Raw genomic sequence first — 18086 nt, 5'->3', positions numbered from 1 at the left:
GCCGGGAATCAGAAGTCTCCAAGGTCAAGGCTCTGGTGTTTCAATGAGTACACTGACTCCCTTTAGATCACCAGTGTTACGGAGAATATCTCCCAAGGAGGCAGTGTAATGGACAAATGATCAAGCTCATTCCTGTAGGTGGAGGAATCATGGTTCCTGGAGCAAAATACCACTAGTATGGTGTGTGGCCAAGGCATGTGGCTGTTGCTTCCTTGTGTTTTATCACCATGGAAATGAGGCAGGTGACAAAGAGTGGAGGAGCTCCTGCTGATGGTGGTGGAGTGGAAGAGATGTTGACCAAAATGGGACCTGGGAATAGCCAGAAGGAGCCTCCTTCCTGGGGGAAAGTGTCTGAATCCACAGGACTCTGCCCCTCTCCTGTTGAGAGGGTGAATGGAACAAAAAACCAGAGCGCTCAAGGTGTGAAAAAGGAGAGCCGACAGATGAGTTCAAGACCCGAGGGAGTGACCTGAAGGATGGGGTAACAGGGAAATGGCAGGCCTGACTGCTGGAAGCTGAGGTGTCGCCAGACACCTCCTGCTGTGGCCGTTCGTTGTCTCTGTTGCCTCCTTCTTGTTCCTTTTGGATGGTTGGCCTCCCTTCTTTCCCCTTTGGGAGAACCCTCAGTGTACTTATTGAAGTCATTTTCAGATTGCTTTATTATTTTTATTTCCTCTGGGTTAAATGCATCCTGATTATTGATTTTATTGGATCTGTTTAGTACTGTGAGGTGTTTTTTTTATTCTTTTTTAAAAAATTGTTTTGGAATTTCTATTTTCAGACTATTCTTTAATGGGGAGTTTTACCCCCAGCTTCTCTTTCTGTGCTCAGTCCCACACACCCTGACTGACCTCCTGGCAGTGACTACACCACACCCTGAATGTCCCTAGTCTTGAATTAGGTTTTATTATTGGTAGCTCACAGTTCCCACACTAGGTGATATTAGGGCATAACCCAGGGCAAACACCGAGCCAGGCGGCTGCTCCCTCTGCTTCCCCAGGTGCATTGCCTCACATAAGCTCGAACTCTGGGCAGACGTCGGTTACTCTCAGCTTTCTTCTCTGGCTGGGGGCTGGGCCAGCCTCAGGTCAGGCACTGAGCTCTGCTCAGATCTCTTGCCTCATGTGGGAACTCTGTGTCCCACATATACTAGAAAACCAACCCAATCAAGCCTGGACTCCCAATTCTGTGTCTGTGTCTGGGTGGAGAATCTGGAGGGTCCCAGAGTCCTGCTTGCCACCAGGGCTCTAGCCATTCCTCATCCTCAGAGATTTTAACCTCATTTTTGAGCAGGACAAACCCTTCAAAATTTTCTCTAGCATTTGTTATGGGGATGTGTTTGGAGGAGTGTTTGTGAGGAAAGGGTCAGGTCAGAGCTTGACTTAACAAGATTGCCTTGTTGGGATACAGACATTTAAAGCAGGTAAGCTCACCACATGTTGGGGTTGATTTGTTTGCTGGGAACCTCACGATGTACTTAATACATATTATTTCACTGTATCCTTGTAACATCATTGTGGAGCACTGCTACTCTCATCCTATAGACAGGACACTCACGGCTCAGACGGAACACAGCAGCTGGCCCCACATCACACGCTAACACACTACAGCATCACCCCCAAACCGGGGCCTACCTCCCAAATCGGAGCTCTTAGCCACCAGGCCCTGCCACATCCCTGAATCAAAGGGGTTGTCTCACAAAGCTCTTTCCTTCCATCCTAGGAAAATGAACTGAAGGATGCCGCCCAGCGGCAGCACCGCCTGAGACCGCATGATGCCGGCCTTCCCGCAAGGGCATGGCAGCCTGACAAGGTAAGGGGGGAGAGAGTGGGAGCAGGGTGGTAGGGAGGGGTCGGGGCCAGAGGACATCACACAATGTCACCCAGTGCGTAGGTGGCCAGCTCCTCGGTCACACCTCTTCTGTTCCTTCACGTGATGCCCGCACAAAGCACTCAGTGGTGTTGCAGTCCGTGTCCACTGGTGATCTCCACGGAAGTCTGTTGGGATCATGTCTTTAACAACAAGGCCAGAGCAGACCCTTTGGTGTCCCCCATTCCAGGCCTTCTCATTCTGGTCCTCCCCCAGCTTTTATCAGCCCTGGTCCGTGGCAGTGCCATCCACCCAGCTCCCCGGGGCAAGGTGCTGGGAGCCATCTGGATTCTTCTCTGACCTCACACCTGCATCAGGCTTGTCCACCAACAGACCTCCCCTCCCCATCGTCTCCATCTCTGTCACAGCCTCCAGGCCACCACCTTCTCCTGCCCCGAGGCTGAAAACATCGCCTAACTGGCCCACCTCCGTGGCGTCCTTAGTGGTAGGGCCAGCTGACAAAGCTCCTTGGAGCAGCCTTCCAACGCCTCCCATAAACGAGAGTGTCGCGCCTCCCCCTGGCTCCAACGTGTTCAACCTGACCTGCCCGTTCGCCATTGACTGGTGAGGTTCTGGCCAGTCTGACGTTTTTGTCGCTCAGTCCACCAAGCTTGACCCAGCACTCAGGAAGTTCCTCTGCTTAGAATCCTACCTTCTCACCGTCATAGACCGGCCGCCTTCTGGGCACGCATTCTGAAGGGTCACCTTCTCGGCAAGGCTGTCCATGGCTGCATGCCCTGTGCCCGTCCCTCGCTCCTCCTCTGGTCTCCGCGATCTCACTGGTTTCGTCTTCTTGTATCTCTGATCACGTAGTCTATCACGCATCTGTAATTATGTGTCCGTCTCCCTACTGTGAGAATGCCGGCTCCCAGGGAGCAGAAGCCTTTGCGGTCGTATTCTTCCGTGTATCCCTGGCTGCCGTAACAGCCCGCGTCATCGGTGTTCCGAGAGGACCGGTGGATGACTGACTGACTGTAGACTGTCGTCGGTGCTCTGGGAGGACCGGTGGATGACTGACCGGCAGACTGTGCTTGCTCATTCCACAGCCAGCCGCGCGAACACATACCTCAGCGAGTTCTAACACCGAGTTCTAACAGTTGCCCCCAATGGGAACTTTCTTGATTTGACACTTACTTTTCTGCCTTCCGGTTGGCCAATTTTTAAAAAAAAATATGTGCTTTTCAGAAAATAACAAGGGTTAGTAAGCATGGGGAGACATTAGAACCCTTGTGCATTGTTGATGGGAAGGGAAATCTGGGGCAGCTGCCGTAGAAGACAGGATGGCGGCTCCTTAAGAAATTAAAAGTAGAGCGACCGTATGCTCCAGTCCTTCTGCTTCCGGGTGGATACCCAAAGGAATGGCAAGGAAGGCCTGGGAGAGAAATCAGTACGCCAGCGTCCCAAGAAGCGTTGCTCACACTGGCCAGAAGGCAGAAGCTGCCCAAGTATCCTTCAGCGGCTAAACGGAGAAAGAGACCGTGGTCATTATTTATAATGAAATACTCCCCAGCCTTCAAAAGATGGACATTCTGATACCTGCAATCACGTGGATGAACCTTGGGGATGCTATGCTTGGGGACACAAGCCGGTCCCAAAAGACAGATGCTGTGTGCTTCCACTCAGGTCCCTAGAGATCCAGGGACCTAGATCCTCAGAGACAGAGAGTGGAGCAGTAGGAGCCACGGGCGGGGAAGGGAGGGCTCGCGTGTTGTGGGGACAGAGGCTCAGTTTGGGAAGGACAAAGAGAACCCCGGAGATGGATGGAGGCGACGGTGGCACAGCAGTGTGACTGTCTTGTGCCGCCAGGCTCTATGTTTTAAACTGGCCTGGAGGGTTCGATTTTAGGTGATAATGTATTTACACTGTTTTTTAAGAGCTGTGTGCTCAGTGCGTCTCAGCCCTCGGTGTAGCCCCTCCCCCTCTCTCCCACCAGCCCCCAGTCTCTCTGCGTTCTTTCTTCCCAGATCTGCTCTTGGGAGGGGCTCTGATAAACTCAGTCCCACGGAAGCACGAATGCCTCAGGAGGCTTAGCAACTCCCTCTGCCCGGGACTATTTTTGCTTAAGCAGGAACAGAAACGTGAAGTCGCGCTGGTATTTCAGGCAGCAGGTGCAGGCTGAGAATAGGGCTGGTGGGAGGTGGCTGCAGGGCCCGTTGAACCTGGGACGGTTTTCTCTCTTCTGCTCGCCCCATGTGCACTTCTGTCCCCGCCCAGGCAGGCCTTCTGGGCCTGGAGTGGTGGTCGCAGCTTGGCGAAGTTACCGAGATAGAGGAGAAGCAGCAGAGACGGTCCTGCCTAGGGGCGTCCAGCGTGGTCACTGCTGGTCGGCAAAGGGTTAGGGTTGTAGCCCTTGGGCATCACCGCCCCGGTGAGCTCTCCTCTCCTGCACAGGCTGCGTGGCTGTGCCCACAGGCAGCCTGGCTCCCGGAGGACCCTCACAAAACCCAACCTGTTTTCACTGAAGGCCCGAGATGTCTTCCTATGCTGCCTCTCCGCCTTGGCCTTTTATTTTATTTTTATTTTATTTTAAAGATTTTATTTATTTATTTGACAGACAGAGATCACAAGCAAGTAGAGAGGCAGGCAGAGAGAGAGGAGAAAGCAGGCTCCCCGCTGAGCAGAGAGCCTGATGCGGGGCTCGATCCCAGGACCTGAGATCATGACCAGAGCCAAAGGCAGAGGCTTTAACCCACTGAGCCACCCGGGCACCCCCCGCCTTGGCCTTTTAAACAAGGCTGTGAGGCCCAGCCATGAGCTTCTATTCCTTTCCGCTCTGCAGAGGTGTGTGAGGGCGCCCGGTGACTCACCCGCACGGACGGGAATAGCAGGGCTTTCGGAGAGAAGGCTGAGAGGCCCTGCCCCGCCTTGCACTCCGCGGGCTCAGCGTTTCCGCCCGGTGCCTGGGCTGGCTGCGGGAAAGAGAGAGAGGTGGGGGTGGGCATGGGAGGGGTTGGGGTTGGGGGGAGGAGGGGGACAGGGCGGGGAGAGGGAAGGCGTGAGAAACAGCAGTTCTCACCAGACTGTCCCGGGTGGGTATGTGTGTCCCCGGGGGTCACGAGGGGAGGCAAAGGGGCCGGGATGGTTCGTGCTGCTGAATTAAGTATTGAACTGCTCAGCGCCAGATTTGTGGGGGTGGGGGAGCTGTCCCTACAGAAACACAGGGAACCCTCCTGGTTCTCAGGGTGAGGTCTAGAAATTGCCAGTGCCCTCAGCTGAGTTTGGCTTGGGATTGCAATCTGCTTCTTAGGGGCCCCAGTGAAGAAAGTGGTACTAATGACCCGGGCTCATAATTAGGGAAGCAGACAGACGTGTATTCTCTGTCTTCCCTGAAGCTTGCCCAGAAACAATTGCCGCTTAAGGGTAAAGTCCGATGTGGGCTTCCGTGGAATACTGGGTCGAGTTCCTCGGGGCAGGCCCCCCCGTGCAAGGAAGCAAATGAGCTGGAGGCCCAGGACACCACGCAGAGAAGCAGTTTGATGCCCCTCCGACTGGCAAACCCCACGGCTGACTCATGTCAAAAAAGTCATCCAGGTGTCCCATTTGCCTGGGTCCAGAGGGGCCTGCGAGGCTGTCCCTGAACAGGGCAGCTGTTCCTGTGGTAGCTGGGAGGTCGGGGCACCTTCTCGGGGAGCGATCGCTGCCAAATGGCTCGGGCTGCTTTTCCACCTGCTGCCCCTGTGGCCGCCACCAGCAGAAATGGGAGGAGCGGCTGGGTGGGGAGCCCCAGGCTTCACGTGCTGCGGGGTCTGCGTGTGGCCAGAGGGTCCCAGGACAATAGGAAAACCCGGTGGTGCCTTGAGTCCTGCAACCAGGTGGCAAAATCCGTGACCTGTGACCCCATGACCTGTGACCCTTGCCTGCCTTCTGGACAGAAATGTGCATGTGGCTGGAGCTCTGGGTCCGGTCCCGAGTCCCGGGTGTGGAAGGCGAGCGTCCTGCTCCTCAGCGGATCTCCCGCTTTCTCCACGGGGAGGAGATGGCAGGCGCTCATAGGGACAACCCCCGTGCAGGCCTCTGGGGTCTGTCAGGCGAGGGCCCCTGGCTGGAAGGAGCGGACCCAGGCCCAGGGCTCACGCCTCTGTGCCATCGGCCCTTCCTCAATACAAAATGTTCTCTGAGCGAACGCAGCTTTCCATTGCTTGGGAGCAAAGGAGGCATCGTCTGGGCCCCTGACTTTGACCATCTAGGAACTTCTCCTGTTTCCTGTGTTTTTATGAGTCATAGTTTATGTGTCTTAGTGAAAACCTCTTTATGTCTTTTTTGCTCTCCTGAGACTTCTTTCTCCGTCCCTGGCTCGGTTCCCAGAGGATGTTCTAGTCCAAGTGCTGGCTGGCAGGGGTAGGGCTGGTGCCCTCCTCCTGCCCACTCCCACCCCCCAGGAGCACTTTCCGCTGCTGGAAGGGACCGGCTTTGAGCCCCGGCAGTGGCGGCGGGGCCCAGGGAACCGCTACGCCCCTGGGCCTCTCCACCGAGTCTCCTGGTGCCCTCAGGGCTGGGACGGCCCCTGGCAGGGAGGGAAGGCTGCGTGCCGGGTGAGGGGCCCCTCTGGGCTTCTCACTTGGAGCTGTCTGCTTCTAGGAAGGATCGGCTGCTACCAAACCAGAAAGAACAGCTTCTCTGGGTTGGCTGTTTGGGATTCTTTCCAGCTGCACATAGCAGGGACCTGAGCTCGGTGGCCTGAACACTTGGGGGCGTTACTGTTCTCCTGCAGCAGGATGTCCTGAGCCGGTGATGAGGCCGTGGCTCCTGCCCGCCACCCCCCACCCCTCCCCCGCCCACAGCCCATGACTAGTGTGGATTCTTTTTAGGATTTTATTTTATTAGAGAGAGCGAGTATAAGCAGGGGGAGGTGAGGCAGAAGGAGAAGCAGACTCCCCACGGAGCAGGGAGTCCAACACAGGGCTCGATCCCAGGACCCCGGGATCCTGACCCGAACAGATGCGCCACCGAATGAGCCACCCAGGTGCCCCGCGCCATGACTGTTGTGATCTCCAGGACAGCGTGGCTGGTCCACCCCTGTGTCCTCACTGTTACTACAAGAAGAGGAAGAGACAAGGCTTTCTCAGGAAGGGTTGTGTTTTGGAAGGGCGGCTGCCTTCAGAGATTTCGGCTCCATGTCACACGGAGTCTCCACCCGGGTCACCAGGCTGCCTGGCCTCAAGGGTCCTGAGGCCTAAGTGTGGGCAGGCTGCCTCCCTTGAGGAAAAGAAGCCATCTGCTCACCTTCTCCAGCTTCTGGAAATGCCCACAGACCTCGGCTCGTGGGCCTTCCTGACCCAAGGCCAACAGAACCACATCTTCAAAAATCGGCCTTTTCTGACCCTGAGCCTCCTGTCTTCCTCCTGTGAGGACCCTCATGATCCCACTGGCTCCACTGGGACCGTCTAGGACAAGGCCCTTGACTCAGTCACCGTGGCAGAGTCCCTTCGCTGGTTCTGGGACATGGGTGTGGACATCTCCGCGGAGTCATAACTCAGTCCACCTCAATCCCCAGTCAGCCCCTTCACTCACCTCCCCTCCCTGCCAACACACCTTCTGTCCATCCTCGGAAAGACCAGACGAATGACCTGACTCACTCTGATAAATATACAGGGGATGCTATGGTGAATTTTTGGTCAGAGAAATCCCAAAATCCTGGGGGGAGGTGAGGTCTGTTAAATGCCAAGAACTCCTAGACCATTCCTAGTGGTCCACACGTCCCTACCTTTTCTCCCTCACCGTCCTCCACTCCCCTTCAAAGCACTGACTTCAAGACCAATACAACATGGGTTTCCCCCTAATATTATCCCTTTCTGTTATGTTACTGCAGGGACCTGCAGTGTTTCTAGGTACCAAAGCACAGCGTTTTGGTCTCCATGTGGGCTGTGCTGGGTTTCGGGCACCCACGGCCGTGCTAACCGTCCTGTGTGACGTTCCTGAGGGAGAGTGGGCCCAGCGCCTGCCAGGGGGCACCAGACACACGGGCAGGTCGGGGTGGTCCCTGCCGGACCCCTGCCCCACGCAGTGCCCCTGGGCATGTGATCTCTGGCTGTCTTGTGCTCTTGGAGAAGGTTAACACCGGAATGCTTATGTTGTCCTGCTTGGGGAGCCCGAATCCCATGTCGGCTACTGGACAACGCAAGAGTCTGACTCTGCTTCTTGGAAAAACCTTACTCCTGTGGACTTTGCTTCTCTGCTGCTGGAGGATGGTTGTCTTTCTAGATTGAACCCAACAGAGTCCCAGGAGGAAATAGTGGGCCCCTTCCAGCAGGGTGGTGGCAGGGGTGGCCGTGGCTGGGGGGGCTGCGGGGAGAGGGGGAGAGGGAGAGGCTGTCCAAGTGCACCTGTGGCTGGCGGGGAGGGGAGGGCAGTATGTCGGGGTCCCCAGGGCCAGGCAGGTGCCATGATTCGCTGGGAAGACTCTTGAGGCCCCATGCCCAACCCCGTTCATGGCTGCGACCCATCAGGGAAGGACAGGAAGTAAGGCAGCCGAGGGACGGGAAGATACTGGGGCCGGCCTCCAGCCTCCGGAGCTTCCCGTCGGAGGGACGAGCTCAGTTCCGGCAGCACCAGGCATCACTGCATGCACGAAGGGTTGTCCCAGGAAGCCCAGCAGAGCCCCAGTGCCTGGGGTGTGACGGCAGTCGTACTGTCCTGGGCACGCCCCCAATCCCAAAGCCTCCCCGAAGGAGAGCAGGCACGCGGCGGAAACCTCATGCTTTGCACAAAGAGTCTGGACACAGGTAGGCTGTCGCATCAGTTGGGGAACCGGGAATAGGAATTGGACTGTGACCCAAAGTACCAGCCGCCCGCCACCGGCCAGCTCTGCCAGCAGGACCGCTCCGAGGACGGCACGTTTGGGCCTGCCGAGAGAGTGCTTCTGTGCACAGACCACCCCAGCAGTCTGCTGGCAAGGGCGCCAACACCAACCTGCCTCTCCTCCCTCCCCTGCTTTCCTGCCGGTGCCTCCCGCCGGCCAAACCTCATCAAGAAGCACGTGGTCTGGGAGACTGGCCTCCTGAGGCCTGGAACCCCACAGGCGGGGGTGGACGGTAGACCAAGAGGGACCAGCAAAATCCATCTGGCTGGGAACACAGCTGCCTTGCATGTGCCTGTCCTCCCCCGGTGTCTTTCCATTCCTGGAGCAGTGACTGCACCGGGCTCTCTTCCAGGCTCCGGTGACAGAGAACTGGGTCACAGGGACAAGTCCTGTCCAACTGGGACTTCGACTCTAATGAGGAGCAACCGCAGGGAAATGTAAACAGCTACACAGATAGTGAGATATTCCAGACAGTGAGAAAGGCCTGTGGGAAATAAAGCACGGCCAAGCAACGAGGGCACTGGGGGCCAACAAGTGGAAAGGGCTTGTCACCTGGAGTGTGGCGAGACAGCCTGTTTGAGGAAGTGGCATAAATGAGGAGAAGGAGCCAGACCTGCCAGGATTGGTGGCCGGGTTGGGGGTGCATAGGTATTTGGTGTGGTGCAGACAGCATGTGCAAAGGCCCTGTGGCAGGGATGAGTTTGGCTTGTTTATGAGATAAAGGGAGGACCAGTGCAGCCTGAGTAAGAGGGGTACAGGGACAGCAAGTCAGATGGGACAACTGGAGGACCGGAGGCTACAGAGGTTTGCAGGAGTCTGGACCCAGTTCTAATTTCCGTGGCAGCCACTGGAGGTTTCCATCAGAGGGAGACAAGCCCTCATTTACATTGGGGCGCACGGTGACTGCTGCGGGAGGCTGGCTGCGGAGCCCTGGATGTTCCTCTTGATGAGTTAGAACATGAGACATGATGGCTTCCAGCGAGCCCATGCCCCTAGTGTTTGGGTTCAAGTGTGAGCTCCAATAGATCATGACTTTTTCACCTATAGCATTTGAATTTTTTTTCCACACTCACTGCCTAATGTTTCATGCTAGAGCAGAATGGCATTTAAATACTTCTGTGAGTCAGAGCTCTCTCTGAGCTCTTAATGACAACCTCTCTGCCACCCCGTGCCATTTAGGAGCACCAAGTGGGGGCTGTCCTTTCCTCCGGTGCCACGGAAGCTGTCAGGCTGAACTCGGACTCTGGACACAGAGGACTGGGAACAGAAAGGGCCTCTTTTGGAGCTGACAAATATGACCCATGGCAGTCTGTTATTGAGGCCATAATTCATGCTGTAACATCCAGGGAGGAGGGAAAGAAATTAAAAGCTTGTGGTTGGGATCAAATATGCTGTGCAGAGAAAACGAATGGGGAAGGAACCGAGGTATCGTCCCTCATCGGTCACATGTCCTCACTGCTTTCAGAGAAGCTGCAGGGGAGAGATGGAGAATTAGTGGTACCTCCCACCTGAGTTCAAAACCTGGTCCTGGGAGCTGTGGGCTGGGGTTATTAGAACATCCATCATCCTAAAGCACACGGAGTCTTGTTGCCATGTATTCCACGTCTAAGACAAAAGTGAAATTTTTAGGCAAAGGAATTAGTATCCTGGACAATTTGGGTATCACTCATGTGTGTTAGGGTTCTCTGTTCAAAGAACACACGAAATGGTTCAGAGTGGTGTGAGCAAACAAAGAGAATTTATTGGCCTGCATGACTGGCCAGTTACCTTCAAGCACAGCTTGATCTAGGTGCTCCAATTATGTCCGCAGGATCCTGCTTCTCCCTCTGTGTCTCTTGATTCTATGTCCATTGTGTTGGCTCTGTTCTCAGTCAGCCACCTCATGATGGCTCCGGCTCCAGCCTTATGTCCTCGACTTTCCAAGTCCAGTGGACAAAAGAGGTAGAGAGTCTTCCCACGCTTCTCTGCCAGTCCAATGTCTCATTCTGCGTGGATGCAGCTGGGGCTTGGGTCCCTCCCCACCAACCGCTATATCCAGGGCATGGGATTGTGCTGATTGGCCAGGCCCGGGTCACAGTCCCCTTCCCGAGCCAGTCTCTGTCGCTGTGAGCGGGGAGGCAGGGGCAGGAGGGGATGCTGGGTGCTGACTGTCCACGCACATCCATCCGGGCAGGGCTGGACCCACCGCGGCGTCCACAATCCAGGACAAGGGAGGGAAGGATTCCCCAAAATCCCGAGGAGGAAGTGGGCGATGCCAGCTGGGGCCAGACTTGCGTGCTACTCTGTGCGTGCCATCAGCGGCCCCCTCTGTCTGCCCTTGCTTCCCGTAGGTGAGAGCGGAACATGCCTGCCTCTGCCACGCACTCGCTGTAGTGATCAGAGAACGCGACTTGGCTGTGAAGGAGAAGCATCAGCTCCAAGCCAAGCTGGAGAACCTAGAACAGGTCCTCAAGGTAGGACGCGGGCACCCCGGTTTCTTCAGGGCTGGGGCAGGACAAGGGGCTGCGGGACCACAGAGCAGAGAGGGCCTGAGGCTCTGATGCCATCGCCCAGATTTAGGGTCCTCGGGGCTGTCTGCACCATGAGGATGGTATCAAAACGATAAATACCAAAATCCAGTTGTTTCCGGAAGCCGTCCCGTGGAGCTGTTCATGCGTTCCCATTTCTTAGGATGCTAAATGCGGCTGAGTGAGAGCTGGCGGGCGGCGCTTGGAGTGGGAACGGGTGTCCCACTGAGCACCTGGGGCGTCTCCGGGGGCTTCTCATACCTCATGAATTTTAAACTGTTCCTCACCTTTGTTAGAGAAGAGCTAAGTCAGAAGGTTGCTTCTTCGGGGTGCAGGGAGGCCCTTCCGGCATTTCCAGGAGCTGGGCTCCCCACCGATATTTAATGGGGGGGGGGTTGACTGGCTGCTGATGGAATGGAGTCCGCTGAAGGAATTCTCAGTGAGGAAACATTGTTTTACACGGAGGAGACTGAATGGTCACCTCTGGTCCCGTAGTGTGGTACCAGCAGTGAGTGCAGCAGCCACAGCCCTCCGTCATCAGGGACCGTCCTCCCCTTGCGGGGAACTGTGGGTTCTCAGAGGGACGCAGACCTGTGGCTGGTGGGCACTGGAGTGAGATGGGAATGCGGAGCGACCGCTTTGCTTTGGGGCGATGGAATGTTCTGGAATTTGTGTGATGATTACATACCCTTGTAAATCACTGAAACCCGGGCTCTGCCTGTGCCCCCTGCGATCTCCTCGAAGCGGGGCCCAGGCTGGACCTGAACGCCCTGCTGCCCCCCGTTTGCTCTGGATTTAGAATAGCGCAGACAGGGATGAGGTCTGGCCACGCGGCCATGCGTTTCCGCAGCACACAGACGACCGTCTGAGCTCCCTGGAGGCGCCGAGTGTGGCCGTCCCACCCTGCTGTCCGAGCTCGGGTCGACGTGGGCGTTGTGGTGCATGGGTGATGGGACCAGCCCGGTCAAGGGAGGCGGCCACGCCGAAGCAAGCGTGGCTCTTCCTCAGTGGTTTTGACCAGGGAGGAAAGTGAGAGCAAGAAGAAATGGGAATTCAAATGGGCTTGTCCTTTCCACGGGGGTGGTTCTACGGCCAAGAAAGTGAAGGTCCGCAGATTTGTGAAGCCTGACGTGAGCGGCACGTCTTGCACATGGGCTGGGGAGTGCGGCACAGAGGGGGACGGGCCAGGGCGGGGGCTGGGGGGGCTCCCTGTGTCTCGAACAGAATCGCCCTCCAGCACGGTGACTGCGAGATGCACACACGTCGCCTCCACTGGTACCGACTGAAAAACACCGTGATTTTCATGCTGCTGCTATCATTTTTGTCGTGATAACAGAAAGGATATTCAGAATTAGCCTTTGTTGTTATCTGGGTGGCAGAGCTCATCGGTGGTGGCCGCCGGGTGGGAGCGGAGGGGCCCCGGTGCAGGGAGGCAAAGATGCTGACCTGCCAGCCTGTTGGGGGTCGCGCCCAGCCAGCCGCTCACGGAGCCACACCCACTGCTGGCTTTAACGGAATTGCAACCGAATGTATTTGTTTCCTTTCAGGATCTAAAAGCTTTTAGGGAAAGACCTAAGACTGAATTTGGGGCTGTTTTCTAAGACAATCCAGCTAGAAAAATACTGAAACTGCCCCCCGCCCCCCCACATAGTCCAAACCAATACTGTTTAACCCCATTGAAATCCCTCCTGATCTGCAGACGTTTAAAGGTAGTAACTGATGACTTCATTATGTGCCTTTGTGTTTTTGTCACCCTTCTTTGGGAGTCTGTGGTCAGACTCTGGATGCCGTGGCCCGCGCGGGATGAGCAAGGGCCGCCGGGGAAGGAGGACCCGCACGGGGCAGGCCGCGGGTGGCCGGGAGGGTTGGCGCGGGCACTGCATCCGAGGTGCCCATGGGGCCTGAGTTTCCTGGCAACCCGGGTGTAAAGGGAGATCCAAGCGGTTACTTAACTCTGGCTCCCGGAGAGAGGGGGGCCGGTTTTTCAGGAGAACACAGCAGCTGCACGCACTTGTCTTGGGGTGGGAAGCCCCTCTAACTTAGAAAGACTAGAACTTTCCGTTGGCGACATAGAAGATCCATCTCACAGCGACTTCTGAGGACGCCCTCTCTCTGGGCTACTCTGTGCCTCCAACCTTCGGGGGCTTTTCTCCAGGAAGAAGGGCCAATGGCTTTCACAGCCCCTTCTTGTGCTGTTGGCAAGGAAAACAGGAAAACCGCCAAAGCTGGATTGCACTGCAAGAACCCAAGAAAACTTCTGCATGGTGGGAATTAGAGAACCGGAAAAGCAATGCTCAGACCCATTCCTCATCCGTGGAATCTAAAATTACCAAGAGACGGCAGAATGCGCAGAACACCGGGATCTGTACACTGTGACATGGCACAGGCAGCCTCGTGCATGCTGGCCACAGCCCCGGTGTCCGCATCGGGGACACGGGCGTACTCGAGTATGTCTCAGCAACATCTACACTGGCGAGACACACTGCTGTTCCCGAGTCCCCCGGTGGCTGGTTGTAGGACAGTTTGGCCCTCTGTCCAGCCACAGCTGTTGGTTGAGCACTGACCTCCTGCTACCGGTCCAGGCCCAGTGGACAGTGCAGTTGGCAGCATGGCGCCCACAGAGAAAGTCAGCAAAGACGAAAACTGAGGTGCCTGAGACAGAATGTTAGGGACCCTGAAAGGACACAGATTGGGGTAAGGAACAGGAAGGGCTGCAGTGTCTCTGTGGGGAGGGACTCTCCCAGACATGCCCACTGCATGGGGGGGGGGCTTGTCAGTACTCAGAGGAGCAGTGCTCTAGGCAGTGGGGAGCACAGATGGCTCGGTACCTGAGGCAGGCCGTGTGCAAAGACCAGCAGGGCAGCCACCCGGCAGTGGGGGTGGGGTATCAGGTGGAAATGCCCTGGACTGGGGTTCGCTGGGGCAGAGCCTCACAGGACAAAGCAGAACGTGTTCTATGGGTCCTTACACACTGTATCTGTCAGGAATCATCACAGTACTGCTGCGTAACAACCATCCCCACGCCCAGTAGCCCCCGTGTTGCTCAGGAGTCTGTGGGCCAGCTTAGCGTAGCTTGTTGTCTTGGCTGGACGTGGCTGAGCACTTCCTCTGGGCCCGGCCAGGGGTCCCGGAGCCAGCTGGCTATGGGCTGGCATCTGATGGTTTTGTCAGGGGGACTGACTTTGTTCCTCATTGCTCTGTCCTCCGGCGGGCTGCAGGAGCAGTGGGTCCTCCCGAGCTCCAGATCAACTCAGGCAGGGACTCAGAGTTGGGGCACATGGTGTGGTCAGCTTGCGGCCGGTGCTGCGGGAGTGTGGGCGTGCTTCCTGTTTGTGAAGGTCACACCGGGGCACACCAAGACCGGCATGAGGAGCAGGGGGACCCACGAGGGGCCGCCCTCCGGACACAGCTGAGGGTGGCTTCCACGGGGGCTTCAGGGGAGAGCAAGAGGTGGGCGTTTTAGGGGGCTTCCAGCGGGAAGTCGACACAGTGTGCTGAGGCCTGGATGTGGGCCGTGGAACCAGTGACCAGTGTGGTGACGAGGGTGACACCGAGGGCCAGGCTGTGAGTTCCGCTGCGATGCAGAACATCGGCTCTGTGGGGTCAGGGGTCAGGGTCACCTTGCTGGAGGTGGGGTGCACTGTGACCACGGGATCCTCTGTGCAGAAGGAGCCTCTGTCCTCGTTCTGGAAACCATCCCACTAGTAATCATCAAGAAGGTGGCTCCGTCCCGTTACAGATGCGGCGTGAGGTGGAAGGGACTCATTCGGGGTCAGGGGTGACGGTCAGATGCAGTCACAACGTCTGGTCACTTGGCGGTCTGGCAGTCACAGCTGACTAAATTATATGACTGCGTAGCTGACGCCGTTGTCCGAGCCCCGAGTGAAGAGGGGCAGAGGGGACACGACGCTCTGCAGACGCAGCACGCCCATTTTATGCAAATGAGGGGTGACCACAGCCGCACGCTGTGCCAGCGTGCCTTTCAGATCAGTCCCCACCGATAACGAGTCTACCGGCCACATTCATTCATTGGCTTTTGTTTCCAAATGTCACTGAGAATTCAGTCTAGCTCAGGATGCTGTGCGGCCTGCCTCTGATGGTCTGTAACGCATTATGTAAATCACGAGTCCACCGGCACACGGTTCCTGCGGAGGCCTTCCCGCCGTATCAGGGGACTGGGCGCCTGAGCAGCCCGAAGAGTGAGGCCTGAAGGCTGATGGGAGGACGCGGGTTTCCGGCACCTTGAACCCTTCCAGAGCTGCTGCCTTGGCCTGGAGAGAGACCAGCGAAGCCCACAGCTAAGGGCACCCTGTACATCCAGTGTATTTAATGAGCACCTAACATGTGCCAGACTCTCCAGGCACTGGACCAAAGTGACCTAAGTCCACAGCCTTATTCACACCAAGTTAGCCAATTACCGCACGTGTCAGGTGGTGACAAGTATAAGGGGGAAAGATGCAGGTTCTTCTCTGCGTGCAGTGCTCGGGGACGGCCTCCCCGATGGTGGGACATCTGGGCGGGGACCTGGGCGCAGGGAAGGAGAGAGCGTGCAGAGCAGCCACAAAGGCTGAGACGGGTGGGTGCCTGGCATGTCTGAGGAGCATGAGGGGCCACAGCTACAGAAACAGGAAGCAGATGAAGTCAGGAGGACAGAGACCAGGAAGGGTCAGGCTTGCAGGCTGAGCCCTGCTGGACACCTTCCAGCACTTCCCATAGCTATGCTCCCTCCAGCCCAGGGCCTTTGCACTTGCTGTGCCTCGTGTCTGATTGCTTTTGTCCCAGTCACCTTCCAGGAGGCAGTGCATGCCATGGGGCAGGTTCCATATCTTCTCTGCATGTCCATATATGCCCAGTGCCCACACAAGCATAGAGAAACCATGTAGGAAACACGGTTGAATGATGGGCATAGGATACTCCTCTAAGTCTGCCCGTGGAACTAGTCACTTCCTAGCGACCTGCTCACTGCAGCTGCTCAGCTTTACAGAGGCCTCCCCGTATGCCCTGCCCGAGTCATCCCCCAGACCCCGTTTGCCGCACTGCGGCCACAGCCACGATGGTAAAAGAACACAAAATAGCTGCTTACCCCTAGCAATCACTGCTTGTTGCAGAGATTAAAATCTGAACTCTTACCTCAGGACCCCACACCATGCCCCACCCTGACCCCCTTCACCCTGCGCCCAGCCATGCTGGCCTTCTTCTGGAACATACACCTGTTTCCACCCCAGGACATTTGCACTTACAGTTTGGAATGCTGTTTGTCTCTGTCTTGGTCTTGTGTCACTTGTGTTACGTCTCCCGACCCTCTCGTCTAGAGGAGGCACTGTCCTGCCCGTCCCCACCACTGTGCCCAATTCCATTCTCTTCAAAAACACCCATCCTGTTGTTTTGTTCACTCATGTGTTGTTTTCCCTACCGAAGGTAACCTCCCGAAGACAGAATATTCTGGCGTCTAGGACAAAATCTGGCATACAGTGGGCACTCGGCACCTATCCGCCGATGCAGTAGGTTAGTAACCGAGTGAATGCAGGGCAAGCCAGCGGGAGGTCTGCCGTTGCCGACGCACTCTGTGTCACGGGGAGCACCGTGCAGGTGGGGGCCTGCAGTCAAGGATACTTGTCGAGTGTCTCCACGAGGAGAAAGTGCTGGGGCACTCACAGTTCCCACCATGTGCGTGGCCCGGCTGGGCTGCCCAGAGGTCCTGGCGCAAGTATCTGACCTGGAGCAAGTATCTGACCTGGAGCTAGCTGGACAGTCTTGTCCTCCAGCATCTCAGACTCAAAGATTGTGCAAGAAGGCCTGAGTGCTTTCCACATGGACCGCCTGCTGCCCGGGACTTGTTCTGCCAGGCACAGCTGGCTCCTTCTTCTCTGCCTTCTTGCTCAGGGCCCAGAATGCAGGGTTGTTTGTTAGATGGAACAGTGTCCATCTGTAGTTGAGAACTGGACAAGAGGGCCGGCAGGGGAGCGTGGCCCACCCCAAAGAGCTCAGCCTGGGCATGGCTGACGGAGCCACGAAGCAGACAGGGCCCAGCAGGTGTGGCCACATCTCCGGGTGGCCTGGGGGCAGCTTCCGGGAATGGGGCCGCAGCCTAGGAGGGAAGCTTCTGGATGGCCGTGGTGCGGTGAGCAGGGGCCCCCCACATCCGTGTCCACTCAGAGCCTGTGAGTGTGACGGTGTCTGGAAGGTGGGCCCTGCAGATGGGATGGAGTGAGGCCCCCACCGGGTCGCGGGCCTCTCTAGCAAGACTGCGGAGTGGGGCTGGGAGTGGCACAGCTTCGTCAGGAACATCATGCTGTTACTTGAGATTCCTGAGTGCTCTTGGTCCGACATGCGCGAGGCCAGCGGCAGGTTACAGGGGAGGCTGTGTCAGTCTGGAGGTCGGACCCAGGTACACAGAAACGTTCTCAATTAATTAAACTTAGTGCATTATATTTTCTGATTTACACTAAAAGGGGGAAAAACGTTCAGGTCTAGGTTCTGTTCTCGTCGTCAACAGATTAGTTCTTTTAAATGTAGATAATCTAAGGCTTATTTTCTGTTAATGAATCACTGCTTATTTGGGATTAATAAGTGACTCTCACAGTAACAATTAATCTTCCTTTATCGGCAGCTCCTTCCCCGGGCCCTCCTTTCCCTGGTACCTGCTCGGGGAGATTCAGCCCTGAGCCCACGAGCCCAGCCCGCCCGCAGCCATCCTCCGCTGTAATTAATGTTTGCGGCTGGTTTTCTATGTTCTGATACTCAGGCTCCAATAACACCCTCCAGGGGTTTCTGCAACATGAGAATAACGGGGAGGCTCCGTCTCCAGCAAAACCTTTGATGGGGCCGAGCCAAGCGACGAGAGCGTGATCTCCGTGTTCAGATACCAGCCAGAAACAGGAAAGCGGCTGCTCTGAAGGCTTCCCTGGCTG

At 56.6% G+C, this 18086-nt stretch overlaps 1 protein-coding gene across 11 annotated transcripts in view; it reads left to right on the top strand.

Moving 5' to 3' along the window:
* Nucleotides 1–18086, top strand: part of RIMBP2 (RIMS binding protein 2) — a 203029-nt gene that overhangs the window by 113392 nt on the left and 71551 nt on the right. For all 11 annotated transcript variants that reach the window (XM_082698197.1, XM_082698198.1, XM_082698199.1 and 8 more), the window contains 2 exons: nucleotides 1723–1812; nucleotides 10999–11121. Coding sequence is in view for 7 of the 11 variants with exons in the window: in XM_082698191.1 (XP_082554317.1) it covers nucleotides 1723–1812; nucleotides 10999–11121 (213 nt within the window). In the remaining 4 variants the exon portion in view is untranslated. The remainder of the gene's footprint in view (nucleotides 1–1722; nucleotides 1813–10998; nucleotides 11122–18086) is intronic.

The sequence above is a fragment of the Mustela nivalis genome, assembly GCF_964662115.1.
Source record: "Mustela nivalis genome assembly, chromosome: 14".
Lineage (NCBI taxonomy): Eukaryota > Metazoa > Chordata > Mammalia > Carnivora > Mustelidae > Mustela > Mustela nivalis.
The sequence above is the reverse complement of the archived record's forward strand: the minus strand, read 5'-3'. Positions and strand labels throughout refer to the sequence as shown.